The 18842-nt window shown below is 46.9% G+C and overlaps 1 protein-coding gene across 1 annotated transcript in view; it reads right to left on the bottom strand.

Moving 5' to 3' along the window:
- The window catches only part of PLXNA4 (plexin A4), a 749270-nt gene that overhangs the window by 697378 nt on the left and 33050 nt on the right, over positions 1-18842 (bottom strand). The window contains exon 2 of the mRNA XM_054988198.1: positions 16685-17966. Within this exon, the coding sequence (XP_054844173.1) occupies positions 16685-17872 (1188 nt within the window). The 5' untranslated portion in view covers positions 17873-17966. The remainder of the gene's footprint in view (positions 1-16684; positions 17967-18842) is intronic.

Here is an 18842-nt window from a genome sequence, read left to right as displayed (position 1 = left end):
TTTTTTACTCAAATAGGAGGGCTGAATTGTAGAGGGGGCTCTCAGATGCTTCACTAATGAGTTAAGGACCATACACTTCACCACTATGTTGCCTTACATACTATCTGTTGCTTTAAACATGTGCTCCTATAAGCTACCTGTGCTTCATGATGTCTAATATCAGTTCTAAATTGATTGTTCTGTTTCAGCATTTCTTCTGTTCCGTCTTAGATTCTTGCCAATGCTATGTCTTTGTAAACTTTTATTTATTTACCCTATGTAGGGTCCTCCGCACCCATCCTTTTCCCCCAAGCCTCACCACTGTTCATGACAATAATAATAACAAAAACAACAATGACGACAATAATAATAACATTTGATTTATATACCACTATTCAGGACAACTTAACACCCACTCAGAACCGTTTACAAAGTGGGTTATTATTATCCTCACAAAAATTGCCCTGTGAGGTGGGTGTGGCTGAGAGAGCTCTGAGAGAGCTGTGACTGACCCAAGTTTACCCAGATGGCTTCAAGCGGAGGAGTGGGGAATCAAACCCAGCTCTCCAGGTTAGAGTCCTGCCACTCTTAACCACTACATCAAAGTGGCTGACAAGTTCCACGAGATCCTCCCATCGCTCTCCAGGGCTTAGATTTTGACCTAACTTTGGGAAGGCTCAGAAAGCAATAAGAACCTACCAATAGGGTTGGCTAACTCCAAGTCTGGAAATTTAGGGCTACAGCCTGGGGAAGAGAACGATCTCAGCAAGGGTGTTATGCTATAGACTCCTCCTTCCAAAGTAGACATGGGCACGAATTGAAATACGAATCAAATTTCATGACAAATCGGGCCAATTTGTGTTTCACGAATCACGTTTTGTGGGCCCGCAGTTTTCACAAAATTCATGACTTTGGGGGCTGATTTGTTCAATTCGTGAATGAGTCATGATGCCAGACAGGCTGGTGCCAATCCACTGATTCCCTAGGCAACCTAGGCCCATAATGTATGCAGACCTTTTGTTGCCATTGGAAACCCCAGTCTTAGCCCACATAACCTTGATAGGCAGCTCTCCCTGCCAACTGGAGAGCTTCCATTCTGCCCTATACAGCAAGGAGCAGGGGGGTTAATCCCCTAGGCAACTGAGGAGATGGGCCTTCTGTAGCCATGGAACACCAATCTCATCCCTCCAAACCCTGTTAGGCAGGTCTGTCTGCCCGCCAGAGACCTCTTATTCTGCTCTATGTGAGCATTTCTTATATAAGGCACAGCTCTCTGTCTCATGATTTTCAGTTCTGGTAGACAGCGGGAGAGAAAGGACCTGTTGCTGGGATTTGGAGTGAAAGAGTGGAATTGGGAGCTTTTGGCTGGATTTGCTGCTGCTTTAAAAGAGACTGAAAAGCCTTTTTCTTATTTTCAGTTCTTGGACTTGCTGGGAAGGTCTTTTGGTGAGGGTGCCTTCTTTCCTCCACCCCACCCAACCCCAGTCTCAGGGCATTCCCTGGCTCTAGGGCCAAGCTTGACTGAGGCTTACCTTTTTTTTCTTTAATTTTCTTTGCTTATATTCTTATTTCAAGCATTTGTTCTTGCTGGCTTGTTGGGTGAGGGTGAGTGGAGGAGAGCCTGCTGAACTCTCCCTGCAAGTTTGGCATCTCTGGGTATGAAGGGGGCCATTGAAATGCCCTGGGTTCTGACGAATTACGAAACAAATGAATCATTTCACGAAACGGGACACTTTGTGAAAGTTCGTGATTCGTGATTCATGGAATGTGACAAAATACTTCTTTAGTTTTTTTCCCATTTCATGTCCATCTCTACTCCAAAGCAGCCATTTTCTCCAGGGTAATGGATCTCTGGAGATCGGTTTCAGGTGGGTAGCCGTGTTGGTCTGTAGTAGAAAAGCAAGATTCGGGTCTAATAGTACCGTAAAGACCAATTAGATTTCCAGGGTATGAACTTTTGAGAGTTAAAACTCCCTTTATGACATACTTGGAATGGGGAAAAGGTCCATTGCAATTCCAGGAGATCTCCTGGCCCCACCTGAAGATTGGCTAAACTCTACTAGCCTTGAGGCTCTGAGAAAAGTCTGGGAGAGTCCCCCCACCCCCACTTCCCTGGTCTCTCCTTGAGGCTCCAAAGGAGAGCAGGCATCCTTGCCTAAACAAAGAATATGCTTGCTGGTGGTGAGCTAGCCGTGACAATTGTAAACACCTGCTGTTGCTCAGTTTGGGACACTTAAGCTGCCGCTGCAGAGCTGAATGCGCTCTTGTGACTCTCCCGACACGAAACAAAATCACAGCTACCCGTTACATCCTTAGCCTTAAGCAGCGGCTTGTGCTAAGAGGCGTGTGGATGTTTCTGTTTAACCAAGTACCCAAAAAAAACCTTGTGAAGGCGAGCAGCATTCTCACCCACCCTGCCGTACAGATGTTGTAGCCTTTGGTGCGCAAGGGATTTGGCTTCAGGACCAAAGTGACTCCAACTGAACCCATTACCACATTGCTCAACAAAATGATTATTGTGCGATTCGGTCACGCCGCACTATGCTCTCCCCCCGACAGCCGTGCTTTAAATAGCATCTGACTCGCTTTGTGAATAGTCCCCCAATACTTGGCTTCTAGCTCTTCAGCTCTTCAGCTCCCGTTTCTGTTTCTTTGTGGATTTGAAAAGAAATGCTTGTTATGTAACAATTCCCTTTAGCTTGCAACCTAGCATAGTGACATAATGGCAAGGCAACACGAGGTCAGGTTTGCCTATAAGCAGCATGTAAACAACTGCACGGGAGAGAGAGAGGGAGGCCGCCGGGCTAGGCCGGGTAAGAACAAACCTACTGAACCACATATGAAAACAGCCGGGGTTTCCAGCAGCCACGCCAGGCGCAGCATCAAACATCAACTCCTTCCCAATGAAACCTAATCACTCTTAAGGCATACGGCAAAGAATTACTCACAGCTGCCAAGGGAAAAATTGGGGGGGGGGAACTCAGGCCGAGATGGAAGGTGGTATATTTAGCCAGGAGAGAAGGTGACTGAGAGATGATATGATAACCATCTTCAAGTACTTGAAGGGCTGTCCTATAGAGGATGGCGGGGAGTTGTTTTCTGCTGCCCCAGAAGGTCGGACCAGAACCAGTGGGTTGAAATGAAATCAAAAGAGTTTTCGGCTAAACATCAGGAAGAACTTCCTGTTAGAGCGGTTCCTCAGTGGAACGGGCTTCCTTGGGAGGTGGTGGGCTCTCCTTCTTTGGAGGTTTTTAAGCAGAGGCTAGATGGCCCTCTGACAGCAATGCTGATTCTGTGAACCGGGGCAGATCATGAGAGGGAGGGCAGGAAGGGTTACATCAGTGCTTCGTTCTTGTGGCCCCTTCTTACATGCCCAACGTAATGCCAATCACCACCTTGGGGTCAGGAAGCAATTTTCCCCAGGCCAGTTTGGCTAGGGATCCTGATGGTGTTTTGCCATCTTCTGGACATAGAGCAGGGGTCACTGGGTGTGTGCAGGGGGAAGTAGTTGTAAATTTCCTGCATTGTGCAGGGGGTTGGACTAGATGACCCTGGAGGTCCCTTACAACTCTATAATTCTAAGACAGGCTGATTAGAAACATTCTCCTGATGTGAGAAAGTGTCCCCTAGAACAGCAGGATTTGAGTCCAGTGGCACAAGAGAGACGGACAAGATTTTCAGGGTGTAAGCTTGCAAGAGTCAAAGCTACATATACGACGAAAGGAGCACTTATACACTGAAAATCTTATTAGCCTCTAAGGTGCCGCTGGCCTCAAATCATGCAAAGTCTACCCTGGGGAGGATGGGGGGCAATCACAAAGAGGGCAGGCCTAATATAGGCTCCAGAGAGTGATTTTGCCTGAAATATCTCAGACACAATAGCACCAGTCAGCCGCCCCAGGCAGGCCATGTTCCGCCCTGAATGGGCATGTTGTCTGAGCAAGGTCAAGCAGAAAACCCAGAGGGCGCAGCACAGCGACAGTCCAAGTGGTAATGCTTTGGCAAGGGGCCAGTTAAAGGGGGAAAGCCACTTCTCCCCAGTTCTTCTTCTTCTTCTTCCCAGAGCTCGAAGATCGTAATCGGAACTTCTACCCAACTGGCTTATCACGAGGGATACAGACAAACGGCTGGATCCAGCCTTCGTCAGAACGTTCTACCAATCCCCCCTTCCAGCTGCAGACCCTACATGGCATTTCTCAGGGTCCCCCTATCCTGCTGGAGTAACATTTCATGGGGATCGGTGAGTTGCAGTGGGAAGGGGAAGGCAGGAAAGTTCCATTCGGCCGGTGGAAAATTTAGTCCGCATCCAAACCAAAGACTTGGATGCTACGCCTTCTTTCTGCTTACACTCCTCTTCATCCGTTGCAGATGTGAACTTCTGCTATGGACCACGTTCTTGTTTAGCGACTTGAAAGATATTGGACTTGCATGAGCAGAAGGGCCTAATGTGGAAGAACACAGTCCACTGTGGTGGATGACTTCTGCGAGGCTCAGGATCCAAGCCAATGTCTTTAAGACAGAGTCTAAGGTGATGGCTGAGGTCACATTCCCAAGATGCATGCACCTATTTCCTTAGTCCGACAGTCATTGGGAGGCCCAGGTCACGGCCGTTGACAGATCTGCATTTTTTCATCTTCGGCAGATCAGGCAACTGGCCTACCTCTCTCGTCCCAGGACATAGCTTCAGTGATCCATGCAATGGTCACCTCCAGGCTAGACTACTGTAACTCACTCTACACAGGGCTGCCCTTGAGCCTGACCTGGAAGTTACAGCTGGTCCAGAATGCAGCGGCGCATATCCTTACGGGGGGCCTGTTAAGAGCACATATCCATCCAGTGCTGTGCTAGCTGCACTGCCTCGTGGTTGAGTTCCAGATCCAGTTCAAGGTGTTGGTTTTGATATTTAAAGCCCTTAATGGACTGGGACCAACATACCTGCAGGACTGCCACTCCTATTATGTCTCCTGTATGGCCTTGCACTCTGCAGATAAGCAATTACTGGTGATCTCCAGCCTGAGGGACATTCATCTGGCCTCAACCAGGGACAGAGCTTTTTTGGCTCCGGCCTGATGGAACATACTCACATTGGAGGCCTGCAGGATTTGCTGAAATTCCTTAGGGCATGTAAGACGGAGATGTTCCGCCAGACATTTGGTTGAAGGGCCTGCCGTTCTGTCCCTGCTGACTGCTCTGGTCTGCACCCTACCACCCTAGATGTGACATCATGGCTGCACCTATAGTCTTTTACATTGCAGTTTTATTATCTGATGTTTGATGCCTTTATTAAAGGCTTTTTGTGACTTTTAATTTTTGCAATTCTAGTCTGTTTTTAGAATTGTATTATTCATTTATTGTCATAGATGCAGAGAAGTTAGCCGTGTTAGTCTGTGGTAGCAAAATCAAAAAGAGTCCAGTAGCACCTTTAAGACTAACCAATTTTATTGTAGCATAAGCTTTCGAGAATCAAGTTCTCTTCTTCAGATGCCTGATACAGAGACTGGTCAAACACAGAAGAGCAGAGGGAAGAGGCAATTAGGAGGGGAGGGGGAGGGAGCAATCAAAACATTCCTTTGCTAGTATATGTAAACATCTCCTTTTGGTGTGTGTATCAGTTGGCTTCAAAGGAGTTTGCCCTGTTAGTTTGTAGAAGCCAAACAGCTAGACCATCCAATTCCAATGCAGTATGGGCCTTCGATAACCACAGCTCTCCCTGCCAGATGCATCTGACAAAGAGATCTGTGGTTCCCGAAAGCCCACGCCAGGTACCACTGAGCTCCCCCAGACCCCACCTCTGTAAAGGAAATCTGTTACCTGTGGTAATGTGATAACCATTCATAGTCCCTATTCAGTCCCAGCTTGACAGCGTCAAATTTGCATATGAATTCCAGTTATTGTCGTGAGCCATACTGAGTATGTTCGCGGGGAAGGCAGGATATAAATATGATAGATAAATAAATCTCTTCCGTAACACATCCAAAGCCTGCATAACGCTTGCAAAACCTATTTGACCTGATACCATCATGGACTACGCATACAATGTGGACAAAAAGGTATCTGTCATTCATCTTCAAAACAAGGAATGCAACAAGAATTTCAACAAAGCAATCCATTTGCCTAAAAATTTAACTACAGACAGCAATCACAGAGCACCCCAATTTCCGGGGCCCTGGGCAAATAAGTGGGCTCCTGCTGCTATTCCATTACCTCTAAAGCCTCTAGTACATTTCTGCTTATTTTATCTGAAACAGGTACAGGGTTGGATCCTGCAATCCACAGCCACAAAGACTGCAGGATCTTTCTCACTTTTCTTTCTCCTACCCCCTGAGTTAATTCCGGGGATTAAGGGAATTGGGTGTAATCAGGGCTCTTTTTCAGCAGGAAAGCAGTGGAACAGAGTTCGGGAACCTCTTGAAAATGGTCACATGGCTGGTGGCCCCACCCCCTGATCTCCAGACAGAGGGGAGTTCAGTTTGCCCTCCGCGCTGCTCAGAGGCACAGAGGCCAATCTAAACTACCCTCTGTCTGGCGATCAGGGGGTGGGGCCACCAGCCATGTAACCATTTTCTCTGAGGGCAACCCACTGAGTTCCACCACCTCTTTTCCCAGAAAAAAAGCCCTGGGTGTAATAATAGCTGTACAAATTGGGCAGTGGGGAGTGGAAAAGAGGTGAAATCGCTCATGTTTTCTCTTCCACTCAAGCAAGAGGCAGAAAGGGCAGCCTCATTCTCTTCTCCCTTTCCACTGCAGCTACCCAACTGGTGCAGCTATTATTACACACAAGGCCCTCAACTATGGGAATAAACTTTTCCAGGGATCAGAAATGGCTCCAGGGGGAGAGGAGGATGGAGAAGATCTCACACCACCCGTGCTTTACACTGGCAGTTCCCAGGATCCAAGCCACAGCATTTCTCCCAAAGACAGGGAACCAAAGCAGGCAATACAAGGCTGAAATCGGTAAAGCATTCTTTTTCTTCTGTTAGTGCTAGAACTTGGGGTCCCTCAATGAAGCCGATGGGCTGCAAGTTCAAGAGAGGCAAAAGGAAGTACTTCTTTACACAACGAATAATTACATTGGGGAAGTCACTGCTAGACCATATAGTGAGCACATGTGTGTGTGTGCATGTGCACGTGTACTATTAAGTGGCAACCAACTTATGGCAATCCCGGCAAGGGGCTTTCAAGGCAAGTGAGGAGCAGAGGTGGTTTGCCAGTGCCTTTCTTCTACATAGCATTATCCCAGCCTCTGCTCCCCCCCAGCACTCACCTGGCCAGTGTGTGGGGGGGGGTGCAGGAATGTGCCTCCCAGGTCATGCCCCCAGGGCAAAGCGCAGGAGCACTTCCAAGGCCCATGCAATGACATAACTCGTGGAAGAGACATTGTTGCATCGGCACTGGGAGCATATGCAAAGACTTTCCAAAAGTGAGTGCCAGGTGTCCCCCCCCCCCACTCCTACCAGGACAGTAAGGGGACCCAGTAACCCTAGCTTGGAGTGATGATTTCTTTGCTGTGGACTGAAGTCCAATCCAGAACCAATTTGAAATCCAAATTCATTTTCTGGAAATCTGGGGAATTAATCCATTATGAGCAGGAACACCACTCCCATCCTGCGCTCACTCCATTGGCTACCAATTGTGCTCAGTTCAAAGGTATTGGTTATCACATACAAAGCTCTTTGTGGTCTTGGTTCGGCGTGCCTACGGGACCACCTCCCTTCCTATGTTCCTACACAGCAGCTTTGCTCATCTGAACAGGGTCTCTTGCAGCTGATAGCCTGCACATGGGCGAAATCAACATCAGCTCGTACACGGGCTTTCTCTGTGGTGGCCCCTATCCTGTGGAACAGCCTGCCCGAGAAGCTCAGGAGAACCCCCACTCTCCTAACTTTCTGCAAACGATGCAAAACTGAATTATTCAAAAAGGCTAATGTAGGGAGGGGCTCTCAGATGCTTCACTAATGAGTTAAGGACCATAAACTTCACCACTGTGTTGCCTTACGTACTACCTGTTGTCTTAAATATGTGCTCCTATGACCAACTCGTGCTTCATGTGGTCTGATGTCGGCCCTAGAATTGCTTATGTTCTGTTTCAGCATTTCTTCAACTCTGTATTAGATTCTTACTAATATTACATCTTTGTGAACTTGTTATCTATTTATCCTATGGCACTGTTTATGGAAATGTCCCTGAAATTGACTGCACTAATCTCACACTGTGTAATCCGCCTTGAGTCTCAGTGAGAAAGGTGGACTACAAATGACATTAAATAAATAAATAAATAAATAAATAAATAAATAAATAAATAAATAAATAAATAAATAAATAAATAAATAAATAAATATTCTGGGTTTTATGGGGAAATTGCGGAAGTGTGGAGTGTGTTTGTCTCTTAGGGTTGCCAACTTTCAGGCACAGACTGGAGATCTCCCAGAATTATAACTGATCTCCAGACTATAGAGATCAGTTCCCATGGAAAAAATGGCAACTTTGGAGGGTAGATTTTATACCCTGCTGAACTCCATCCCCACCCCAAACCTTGCCTTCTCCGGGCTCTACCTCCAGATCTCCAGGAATTTCCCAACCTGGAGTTGGCAAGCCTAATGTGTGTACAGTAGCTGCTCCACTGCAATAAGCTGTTTATGCTTACTAGGTTGGATCCTGATGTTTTGTTCCACTGATGGAGGCCTTTTGCATTAAAATTCATTTTGTCTTACGGCCACTGCAAACCAAACAGATCCTCGGGATCCAGCCCTTTGGCTTATTTTATTTTTTATTTACTTCTTTGTTATCCCACTTTTTCTCCCAATGAGGAACCAAAGCGACTTGCATCTTTCTCTTCTCCTCACAACAATTCAGCCCCTGTGGAGCGCAGGTGCGCTCCCAGGGCTGGCCTGTGGCCTGTGTGATGACATCACTTCCCGGAAGTGACATCATTGTGCAGACCGGGAGCTCACGTGCACTCTGCATGCACTGCTCCACCAGAGAGGTAAGTGCCTGGTCTCCAACCTCCCACCAGGAGGGTAAGGGAACCTAGAAATCTCATGCCAAGGCCACCAAAATGGCAACTGAACTAATAGTTTCCTGTTCCTGAGCCCACCAATATGGCGGCTGTACTTCTGGTTTTCTATTGTCAAGCCCACCAAAATGGCAGCTATATGTCTGGCTTCCTGTGGCCAAGCCCACCAAAATGGCAGCAGCATGTAGGGTTGCCAGCTCCTGGTTGGGAAAGTCATGGAGGTTTAGGGGGTAGAACCTGTAGAGGGAGGTGTTTAGGGAGGAAAGGGACCTCATTGTGGTATAATGCCACAGAGTCCACCCACCAAAGCAGACATTTTCTCCAGAGGAACTGATCTCTGTGGCCTGGAGATGAATGATTCCAGGAGATCTCCAGCCACCACCTGGAGGCTGGCAACCCTAGCAGTATGTCTGGTTTCCTGTTGACAAGCCCACCAAAATGAATAATGAGTGGAAACCCATGAGTTGGGGGATATACTGGTAAAGACTGTATACAATAAATATCAAGTAAATATTTATAAATAGATTTTGAATAAAGTACAAAGTGTACAAGTGCTATGTTGTAATATTAAATACAATCTTATCAAATCCTATCAGAGAATCTGCATACATCAATAAATATTGATATCCCCCTTTTCGATCCTGTGGACATGGTTAGAATTTTGAGAGGGGGTGCTGAGCGCCACCCCAAAATGGCTGCCACAGGAGGTGGAGCCAAACCCAGAATGGCAGCCACACTTTGCAAAAGAATTGCCGAAGGGGCATTAAAAGAAACAAAGGAAAGCTTGAGGAAGGAAACTTTCTGAACAGCTTGGTGGGTACCATGGGTACTGCTGGGGCGAGGCTTCCTTGTTTTCTCCAAGCCCACCAAAATGGCAGCTGAACTTGTGAGAGGAAGTACCCTTACCAGTGTGCGGACAGTGTGAAGCTATATAGCTATAAGAAAATCCTTTAACATACAGCTTACTGCTCTATTTTTAATGGGAGCAGAGGCAGCAAAGAGGATGATCTCCTTAACTGCCTGACCCGGGGTGGTGGCAGCTGTGGGGGCGACCGTTAGTGCCGCCACCTGAAGGCAGAAAAACACCGTGAGTCACCATTGTCCTTGACGAAGTTGCAAGCGCGTATTGTTTTTCGCAAGGGCCGCACGTGAGTTCCTGGCCAGAGGAAGATTTTGTTATGAAGCTTCTCCACGGGAGACGTTCTGTTCTGGAAAAATAATGACCCCCCTAATCTTTATTCCGTGCATCAAGTCCTCGGGCCCAGATGCAACGTGACTCTGGCGAGGCCCGCTCCAATTCCTAGCCTCTTCCTTCCAGCCGCTGAGCAAACAGCACGGCACGGCTGAGTTACCAACTTCTCATTTTGCTGGCTTGTCTCGAGCAGTCACAGCTGCCACCCCGACTCAGCAGCAAAGTGTTCCAACTTGAGGCAGAAACTGCATATGCCAGGATTTCGGCTGGAGATTTTCTCCCCCCCCCCCCGCCACTTTCAGCTTGAGCAGTAAAATGCATTGCCTCCCCCCACCCCACCCCTTCCCTTACAATTATTTGTGGGTGTGTTGCACTCCATTAGAGCCGCAGATAAAGATGATTTCTTGAGAGATGCTGCCAACTTACACGCATCCCTGAATAAGCCATCAGACCGTCACTTCTTCAAGGTCAGTATTGTCTACTCGAACAGGCAACAGCTCTCCAGGGTCACAGGCAGAGGTCTTTCACCGTACCTACTGCCTGGTCCTTTTAACTGACGATGCCAAGGATTGGACCTGGCACCTTCTGCAGTTGGATGCAGTGGTTTAAGAGCAGCAGGACTGTAATCTGGAGAGCCAGGTTTGATTCCCTACTCCTCCGCTTGAAGCCAGCTGGGTGACCTTGGGTCAGCCACAGCTTCTCGGAGCTGACTCAGCACCACACACCTCACAAGGTGATTGTAGTGGGGATAATAATAACACACTTTGTAAACTGCTCTGAGTGTGGCAGTAAGTTGTGCTGAAGGACAGCGATTGGAGAAGCTGCAGCTTCAGGATATCTCCCTAAGACAGTTTTGTGTAGTGGTTAAGGGCGGCAGGACTCTAATCCGGAGAGCCAGGATTGATTCCCCACTCGTCTATTTGAAGCCAGTTGGGTGACCTTGGATCAGTTACGGCTCTTTCAGAGCTCTCTCAGCTCCACATACCTCACAGGGTGATTGCTGTGGTGATAATAATAACACACTTTATAAACCACTCCGAGGGGGCATTAAGTTGTCCTGGAGGGTGGTATATAAATTGAATGTTATGTTATGTTAAGCAGAGGCTCTAACACAGCTATTTCTCTGGGATGGGACCACAAACAATCAGGCAGAAGCACCCAGGATTATCTCTGGAGATCTTTGCTACCTTAGCTGAATGTCTAGACAGGTTTCCCACAACTGGGGCCAGCACAGAAAAGGATGTTTCGAGTCAGGGATGATACCAAACTTCTCAAGTTTTGAGAAAATTGTACCGTTGCCTGTAGGGCACACTGGGAACTTTCAACAGGCCAAAAGCAACTGAGTGGCCTTATCTGGCATCAACAACAAATGACGTGGGCTCTGGTTGTGTCGCCACCACGAGGCAGATGGCAGCAGGCAGGCCTACACCCAGGAGCGCTGCCGGCTGGGACCGAAGCAAACAGCCCTACAGGACAGAGCTGGAGGCATTTCTGCCATCACAAAAGGGCTCAATTTGAATTCATCACAAGTTTAACACTATTTCTCCATCAGGTTCAAACAAGGACTTGGGTTTCCCCACTCACTATGTGTTTAGTTCACCCTGGCCCGTCCTATAGAGATATTAATTAGTTCTGCTCATCATGTTTCACTCGGCACTTCTCTTGATTAGATCTGAGTTTATGTCAATTCTGTTCTGCGTATCTGTCCAACACGCAAGTGGTTCTCACCCATGCTGACTTCTCTTTGATCACTGTTTCAAACTGGCCTCTCTTTCTAAAGGGCTCATCTATATAATACAGGCTCCCCCAACACATCTCACAGTCACACTGTACTCCAAGGACTCATCTTTGAAAACCTTTAAAAAGCACTGGGTTGCTTGGCACAGCTGTGAGAACTGCAAGGGCAGAAGAAGGTCTTCGGGCTTCCCTCCAGTGCCATTTTTGCAAGCCAAAATGGCTGCTGCTTTCCCCTTCCACAGGCTGCATGTGACTTGGGATCATGTGATAGAGGCAGCTTCATCTGAGTGCATGTGACTGGCCCAAGGTCACCCAGTAAGCTTCTATAGTAGAGCAGGGATTCGAACCTGGGTCTTCCAGCTCCAAGTCTGAAATTCTAACCACAACCCCAAACTAGACTTATATAATAGTAAAAAGTCCAGTAGCACCTTTAAGACTAACCAACTTTATTGTAGCATAAGCTTTCAAGAACCACAGCTCTCTTCATCAGATGCACTGCCAGCTTTTGAGAACCACAGCTCTCTTCATCAGATGCATCGCCAGCTTTCAAGAATCACAGCTCTCTTCGTCAGATGCATCGTCATCGTGCATTGTTGCCGCCACTGGACTTAGAATCATAGAATCATAGGGTAGGAAGGGACCTCCAGGGTCATCCAGTCCAACCCTCTGCACAGTGCAGGAAATTCACACCTACCTCCCCCACACACCTGCTCCATGCCCAGAAGATGGCAAAACACCATCAGGATCTCTAGCCAAACTGGCCTGAGGAGAATTGCTACCTGACCCCAAAGGGGTGATCCCTGGGCATGTAAGAAGGAGCATCTACTTAAAAACCTCCAAAGAAGGAGAGCCCACCACCTCCCGAGGAAGCCTGTTCTACTGAGGGATTGCTCTAACTGTCAGGAAGTTCTTCCTAATGTTTAGCCGAAAACTCTTTTGATTTAATTTCAACGCTTTGGTTCTGTTCCGACCTTCTGGGGCAGCAGAAAAGAACTCCGCATCATCCTCTATAGGGCAGCCCTTCAAGTATTTGAAGATGGTCTTGTCAGAGCAGAGCGGCCCCACCAGCGTTACTGGCATGCCCCAGCTTGATTCTGGCCCCTGTAGGTCCCATGGCCCATGGCGGACTTTCCCATTCCCAGTTAAGGCCAATCTGCTCCCAGTTGCTTGCAACATTTGCATGAATATGCAAACCCAGACTTGAACACGTGAAGCTGCCTTGTACCAAGTCAGACCATCAGTCCGTCAAGGACATGATAGTATCCTCAGATTGGCAGCAGCTGTCCAGGGTCTTGAAACTCTTTCCTATCACCTGCTATCCAATCCTTTTAACAGGAGATGTTGAGAATTGAACCTGGAAACTTCTGCATGCTGAGCAGATATTCTACCACTGAGCCACGGCCCATACGTGGAGTTCCAGAGTTGAGCTTCTCACTGCGATTCTAAATGCTAAAGAATAACCGGAAATATTTTGGATTGGAACCTGGGGCTTATCTTCCTCTTGACAGTGGTTTGGAACGGAAACGGCAGTCACTAATCCAGAGCAACATGCAGAGAACATCTCCCCTTTGGCTTTGCAGGCAAAAAGAGGGAAAGAGGCCTCCCTGGAAGGCCTGAAATCTCTTGTCTGCTAGACTGGAAAATAGGCCTCAGAACCTCCTTCTGAGAATACACAGGGCAGGGAAGGGGGGCGGTCATAAAGACCCACACTTTGGGCGACTCTCTGCTTGACTATTTATAGACCTACTGCTAATTTCTGTACAATGTGCAATTGTATGTCGTATACAGCAGCCAGCAAGATACATTTCTGCTGTTACGTCCTTCCTGGACTCCTATATAGGACTTCCAGAGCGCTGTAATTACAACTTAGGCACCACCAAGCTGAGTGAAACAAAAGTTGGTTGTTAAAAACAACAACAACAAATTATTGCTGTGTCCACAATACCACACCAACAAAACATGCAAAATATTTTACAAGCCCACCCTTTCACCCTGTTTGAGATACATACAGTTCAATTCTAAATAGACTTACCCTTTTCTAAGTCCATTGACTTTGATGAACTTTGAATGGCGTTAGTTAGCATAGGATTGCACTGACCGTCCTAGGGCAGCGAGTGGTCCTCAAAATTTCTACCTTCAGGGAATTCTTTTCCATGTTGACTCATCAGTGGAAGAATGCCTGCGTGTGCCCCAAGGTCCCTCCCCACTGAAGAGGGTCTAAGACTCACCTCTTGCCCTCTTGACCTAAAAGCACAACCTGGATAATCCCAATCACGTCTATACACTGGAGGGAACGTGAAGAGACAACCTGTTTCACCCCCCCAAAATCCAGAAAATCCAGATCCAGGTTTCAAGGATTCCAAAAAAGAAAAATCGGGATTCCTGAAATCTAGGAAAGATTCTCTGATCTGGTCGGACAGATCAGAGAATCCCAGATTTATTCAGCCATTATTCCCTATGAGTTAAATAGTCTGGTAGCTATCTGGTGGGCTGAGGGGGCATTTTTCAAGGAAACTCCACCAAATCTGCAGGGAACCTACTCCTAGAAAGCCAAAAGAAGGAGGGGGGGGACTCCTCCAATAGGACCAAGCAAAGGGGCAAGAAAACTCTCGGAGGAAACTTAAACCAAATTAAACAATTTGTATTAAAGTGCTAAAGCACTCAAGGTAATCAAGGTAATCAAAGTGCAATATTCATAGGATACTTATAAACAATTTCATCTCTAGCATGTAACAATCACAATTTCCAAGCAGTCTACATTCAAAATTCTGATATGCCACTAATGGAAAACAAGTAAGTGCTCTTTATGGGACTTATAGTTCAGTCACTGTATCTTATTCCTTATATAGATGCAGGAAGACAGTCCCATGCTACGGTATAGTGCTATAGCACTTTAATACAAATTGTTTAGTTTGGTTTAAGTTTCCTCTGAGAGTTTTCTTGCCCCTTTGCTGGGAACCTACTCCCGACTGCCCTCTAAAGTACCCCCCCCCCCACAAGTTTCAGGAAGATTGGACCCTGGGATCCAATTCTATGGGCCCCTGAAGAAGGTTCCTCCAGCCCCTCTCCATTGTTGCCTACGGGGGAAAAATTTCCAAGCAGGCTCTCATGCAGAAACACACAAGGGCAAGAATGCCAGCGACCAAAGGCACATTCCCAAATGTAAGAGGAAGCCCAAAAGAACCAAACTGAAGCAAGGGACTGGATGGAATCCCCCCCAGAACCAAGGTGAATCAAGGGGACCAAAATCAAACCGGAGAATCATGTGAAAACAGATCATTTTAGGTGGGTAGCTGTGTTGGTCTGCAATAGAACAGCAGGATTTGAGTCCAGTGGTAGCTTAAGAGACCAATAAGTTTTTCAGAGTGTAAGCATATGTGTGTCTGTAAAAGAGAGCTCCAACGCTGAAAATCTTGTGGGTCTCTAAGGTGCGACTGGACTCAAATTCTGATGTCAAAACAGAGAATTCAACCCAAACGAAACTGAAGCAAGGGACACCATTGCAACTTACCCCAACAGAATGAATCAGTGTCATTCACAGAGGCCAGACCTCCTGCACAGATGCGCCACTCACTCCCCCACTCCCTGCCTCATCTCTCCTACATCTGCCTCAATACCCCTTCTCTGCTTCCCTTCTCCTCATGCAAAAAAAAACACAGGAGAAGCCCAGGAAGCTGCCAGCCTGAGGCCAAAGAAACGTTTCCCAGATAAACCCAGATTTATCTGGGTGTCTGGAGTTGGCTTCCAGGACTGAAACCAGAATTCTCTGATTTGATTCAGGAAAGCCAGATTTAGCCAGATCGGCAACAATTTGGCTTTCCCCCCAAATCCCGGATCTGGATTGCGCATCCCTTCTAGACCCAGTGGTGTAGTGGTTACTGTGTCCAGAAGAAACAGATTTAAATCCTGACTCTGTCATGAAGTTTGCTGGGTAACCATGGGTAACTCTGAGCCTACTTTGCCTCACAAGGTTGCCGAGAAGACAAAATAGAGTGAGGACAAGCAAATATGCCTCCCAGAGGTCCCTGGAGAAAGGATACGATAAAATGTACAAGATAGACCATCTTGTGAGCCAGACCGTGTATTCCACAGTCCATGCCATTTCACCCTCCAACTTTGACTACTGTAATGCTCTCTGTATAGGGCTACCCTTGAAGACAACTCAGGCACTTCAATTGGACTGCGATGAACCAACTGGAGCATGTTACACCCATTATGAGTACTGTATTTGTTATTTTTCTCTTTCCGGCCTTAATTCAAGGTGCTTGTTCTTACCTTTATATCTCTACATGAACCGGGACCCACGCTCCTTAGGCACCCTCCCTCACTCTGTGAACCCATGCACCATTTGCAACCCACCTCCCAATGTTTATATTTGTGGCACACACTCCTCTTATTAACTGGAAGAATTTCTATTCTTTCTTCTTTTAGAAATGTGGTATTTCACAAGAGGACTCTGAGTTAATGGCAATCAGTTTTAATTATGTGATGATTTTGAATACTGAGAATACGAATTGGGTATTTTAATCTGTTGTAGTTTATTTTTTAATTTTTCTAAGCCGCCCTGGGACCCCTCTGCTACAGGAGAAAGTTGGGTTAAAATGTTTTATTAAATATAATGGTTTTCTCATTTAAGAACACCTCAGAGACTTCAAAGAAAACTCAGGGTTCCCCCAAAAGCAGATGTGAAAGCCACGTGTCTATGCCATTCATGTAAACAGGCCAGCAGAGAGAACAAATCTCTTTCTTGAATCTGAACTTACCGCACTGCTACAGGGAATGTCCTTCACTTTGAGCCAGGCCAGATCCAATGTGCCTTCACCCCTATAGCATGACTGCAACCTCTCCTTGATACGGTCGTTGATCTTTTTTAGGACAAATATGCACAGAGCTGACTCATCCAAGGACTTCATTTTCCTCTTTTGTCCTTTGGAGAAGATGGTGAAAAGGATGTCGTCCTCTGGCCGGATACCCAAAGACCTGGCCAAGATAGACCCCGCTTTTGACAAATAGGCTGCCTGGAGCAATCGGTATTCCACTCCATTCTTCTCGCAGCCAATAGGTACCTCGACATAAGAGTTGAATGCTGTGTCTTCCTTGCAGAGGCGGACCAACTTGGAGGTATAGACCTGCTCCTTGGTGGTGGAACCCGGTGGAGAAATCATCTCCGGCTGAAGAGTCAGGAAGTAGACAAAGTTACCACTGCTGAAGCCGTAGATGTAGTAGATGTCAAAATCGGGGATGATCGTGAAAGTATCCGATGGGATTTTGATCATAGAGGCTACAAACTCATCATGGAAGACGTAAGCAAACATCCCTTCTGCCTCAGAGTTCTTGGGGAGCTTTCTGCTGGAGATGGTGGGGAAGTACTCTGGCTTGCCGTCCACAGCGGTGGCAATGAACAACTTGTCGTCCATGTTATTGTAAGAAACGATCACTCCAAAAACGGAGCCGCTCTCGTTCACCCCAGAGAGGTAATGCTCCTTGTTGTGGAAGGGTTCTCCTAGCTTGAACAGGTCATCTAGCCTCAAGAGTTTACAGATGCCCTGGTATAAACTACCACAGGCAATCAACCTGTTCTCTTTGTAGTCTATGAGGAGCATTTTGTTAACGTTGTTGGTGGACGTCAACTGTTCATTGCAAGGCTGGACCAATCTAGGAGGGTAACATTTTGGGTTGTCAACATCTGGACCCGTTTCGTGAGTCACTAGCTCCTTCAGATCATTGGAAAGTTTGTAGATCCGATTGACGGCCCCCAAATAAATGTGTCCTTTCCTCTCATCTACCACCAGGTGGTTAAAATACTCCTCGGCCTTGTCCACAGTGAAGGTGAGGAAAGGTCTCTTTGGGTGGGAGGGCTGTTGCCGAGGGACAGAAGGCAACGTCACAGCACAGAGGAGAAGGGGTGAAACCAGGCAAGTCCATCTCCACATGTCTGTCGTTATCAACATGGTTACCAAAAAGTGTTTGTATTCCTAAAAAGGAAGGAGGGAGGTCAGGAACTGCAGGCGTTTTCAAAATGTTGATCCCTTGGCGGAGCTTATCCTAAGGGGAAAGGGGGAAAAAATGGAAAATACATTATTGAAAAGTGTTTTTCCTCCTCTTTCCCTCCTTCAAGAGCCACGCCAGCTTCAGAGGCAGCCCGTTTAATTGCTAATCCTCGCCTTTTCATCTCTGCTTAAGACTGACACAAAGGGAGCCCCCAAAGAAGGAAGAGATGCCAAGACAGAATAAACAGGCATCCAAGACTCATGTCAAAATAGCAGGAAAATACCCTGAAGGTGATAGCAAAAGACAGGGCCAAAAGCATACATAGTACCGTTTCCAAGGAGGCTGTCCAATACCAATAATTCCTATACTTTAGGGAGCAAGATTCAAGTCTAGTAGCACCGTAAAGACTCGAGAGATTTCCAGGATACAAGCTTTCAAGAGTCAAAGTTCTTATCCGATGAAAGGAGCTTTGACTCAAAAGCTGATGCCCCAGAAATCTTGTTGGCCTTTAAGGTGCTACTGGACTCGACTCTTGTTCTTCAGCTACAGACCAACACAGTTACCCACCTGAAATAACAATAACAACAACAATCGATTTAATATACCGCTCTTCAGGACTACTTAACACCCACTCTGAGTGGTTTACGATGTGAGTTGTTATTATCCTCACAGCAATCACAACAGTTATTATTATCCTTCCAATCCTCAGCCCCACCTTATGAGGTGGATGGGGTTGAGAGAGCTTTGAGAGAGCTGTGACTAATCCATGGTCACCCAACTGGCTTCAAATAGAAGAGTGGGGAATCAAACCTGGCTCTACGAATTAGAGTCCTGCCACTCTTAACCACTACACTAAACTGTCTTAGGGAGACATCCAGAAGCTACACCTTCTCCTATCACTAGCAAGCGATGGGAAAAGCCAGATGCCCA

The sequence above is a fragment of the Eublepharis macularius genome, chromosome 9 (assembly GCF_028583425.1).
Source record: "Eublepharis macularius isolate TG4126 chromosome 9, MPM_Emac_v1.0, whole genome shotgun sequence".
Taxonomy (NCBI): Eukaryota; Metazoa; Chordata; class Lepidosauria; order Squamata; family Eublepharidae; genus Eublepharis; species Eublepharis macularius.
Note: the sequence above shows the minus strand (reverse complement) of the source record. Positions and strands in the feature narration are given on the sequence as shown.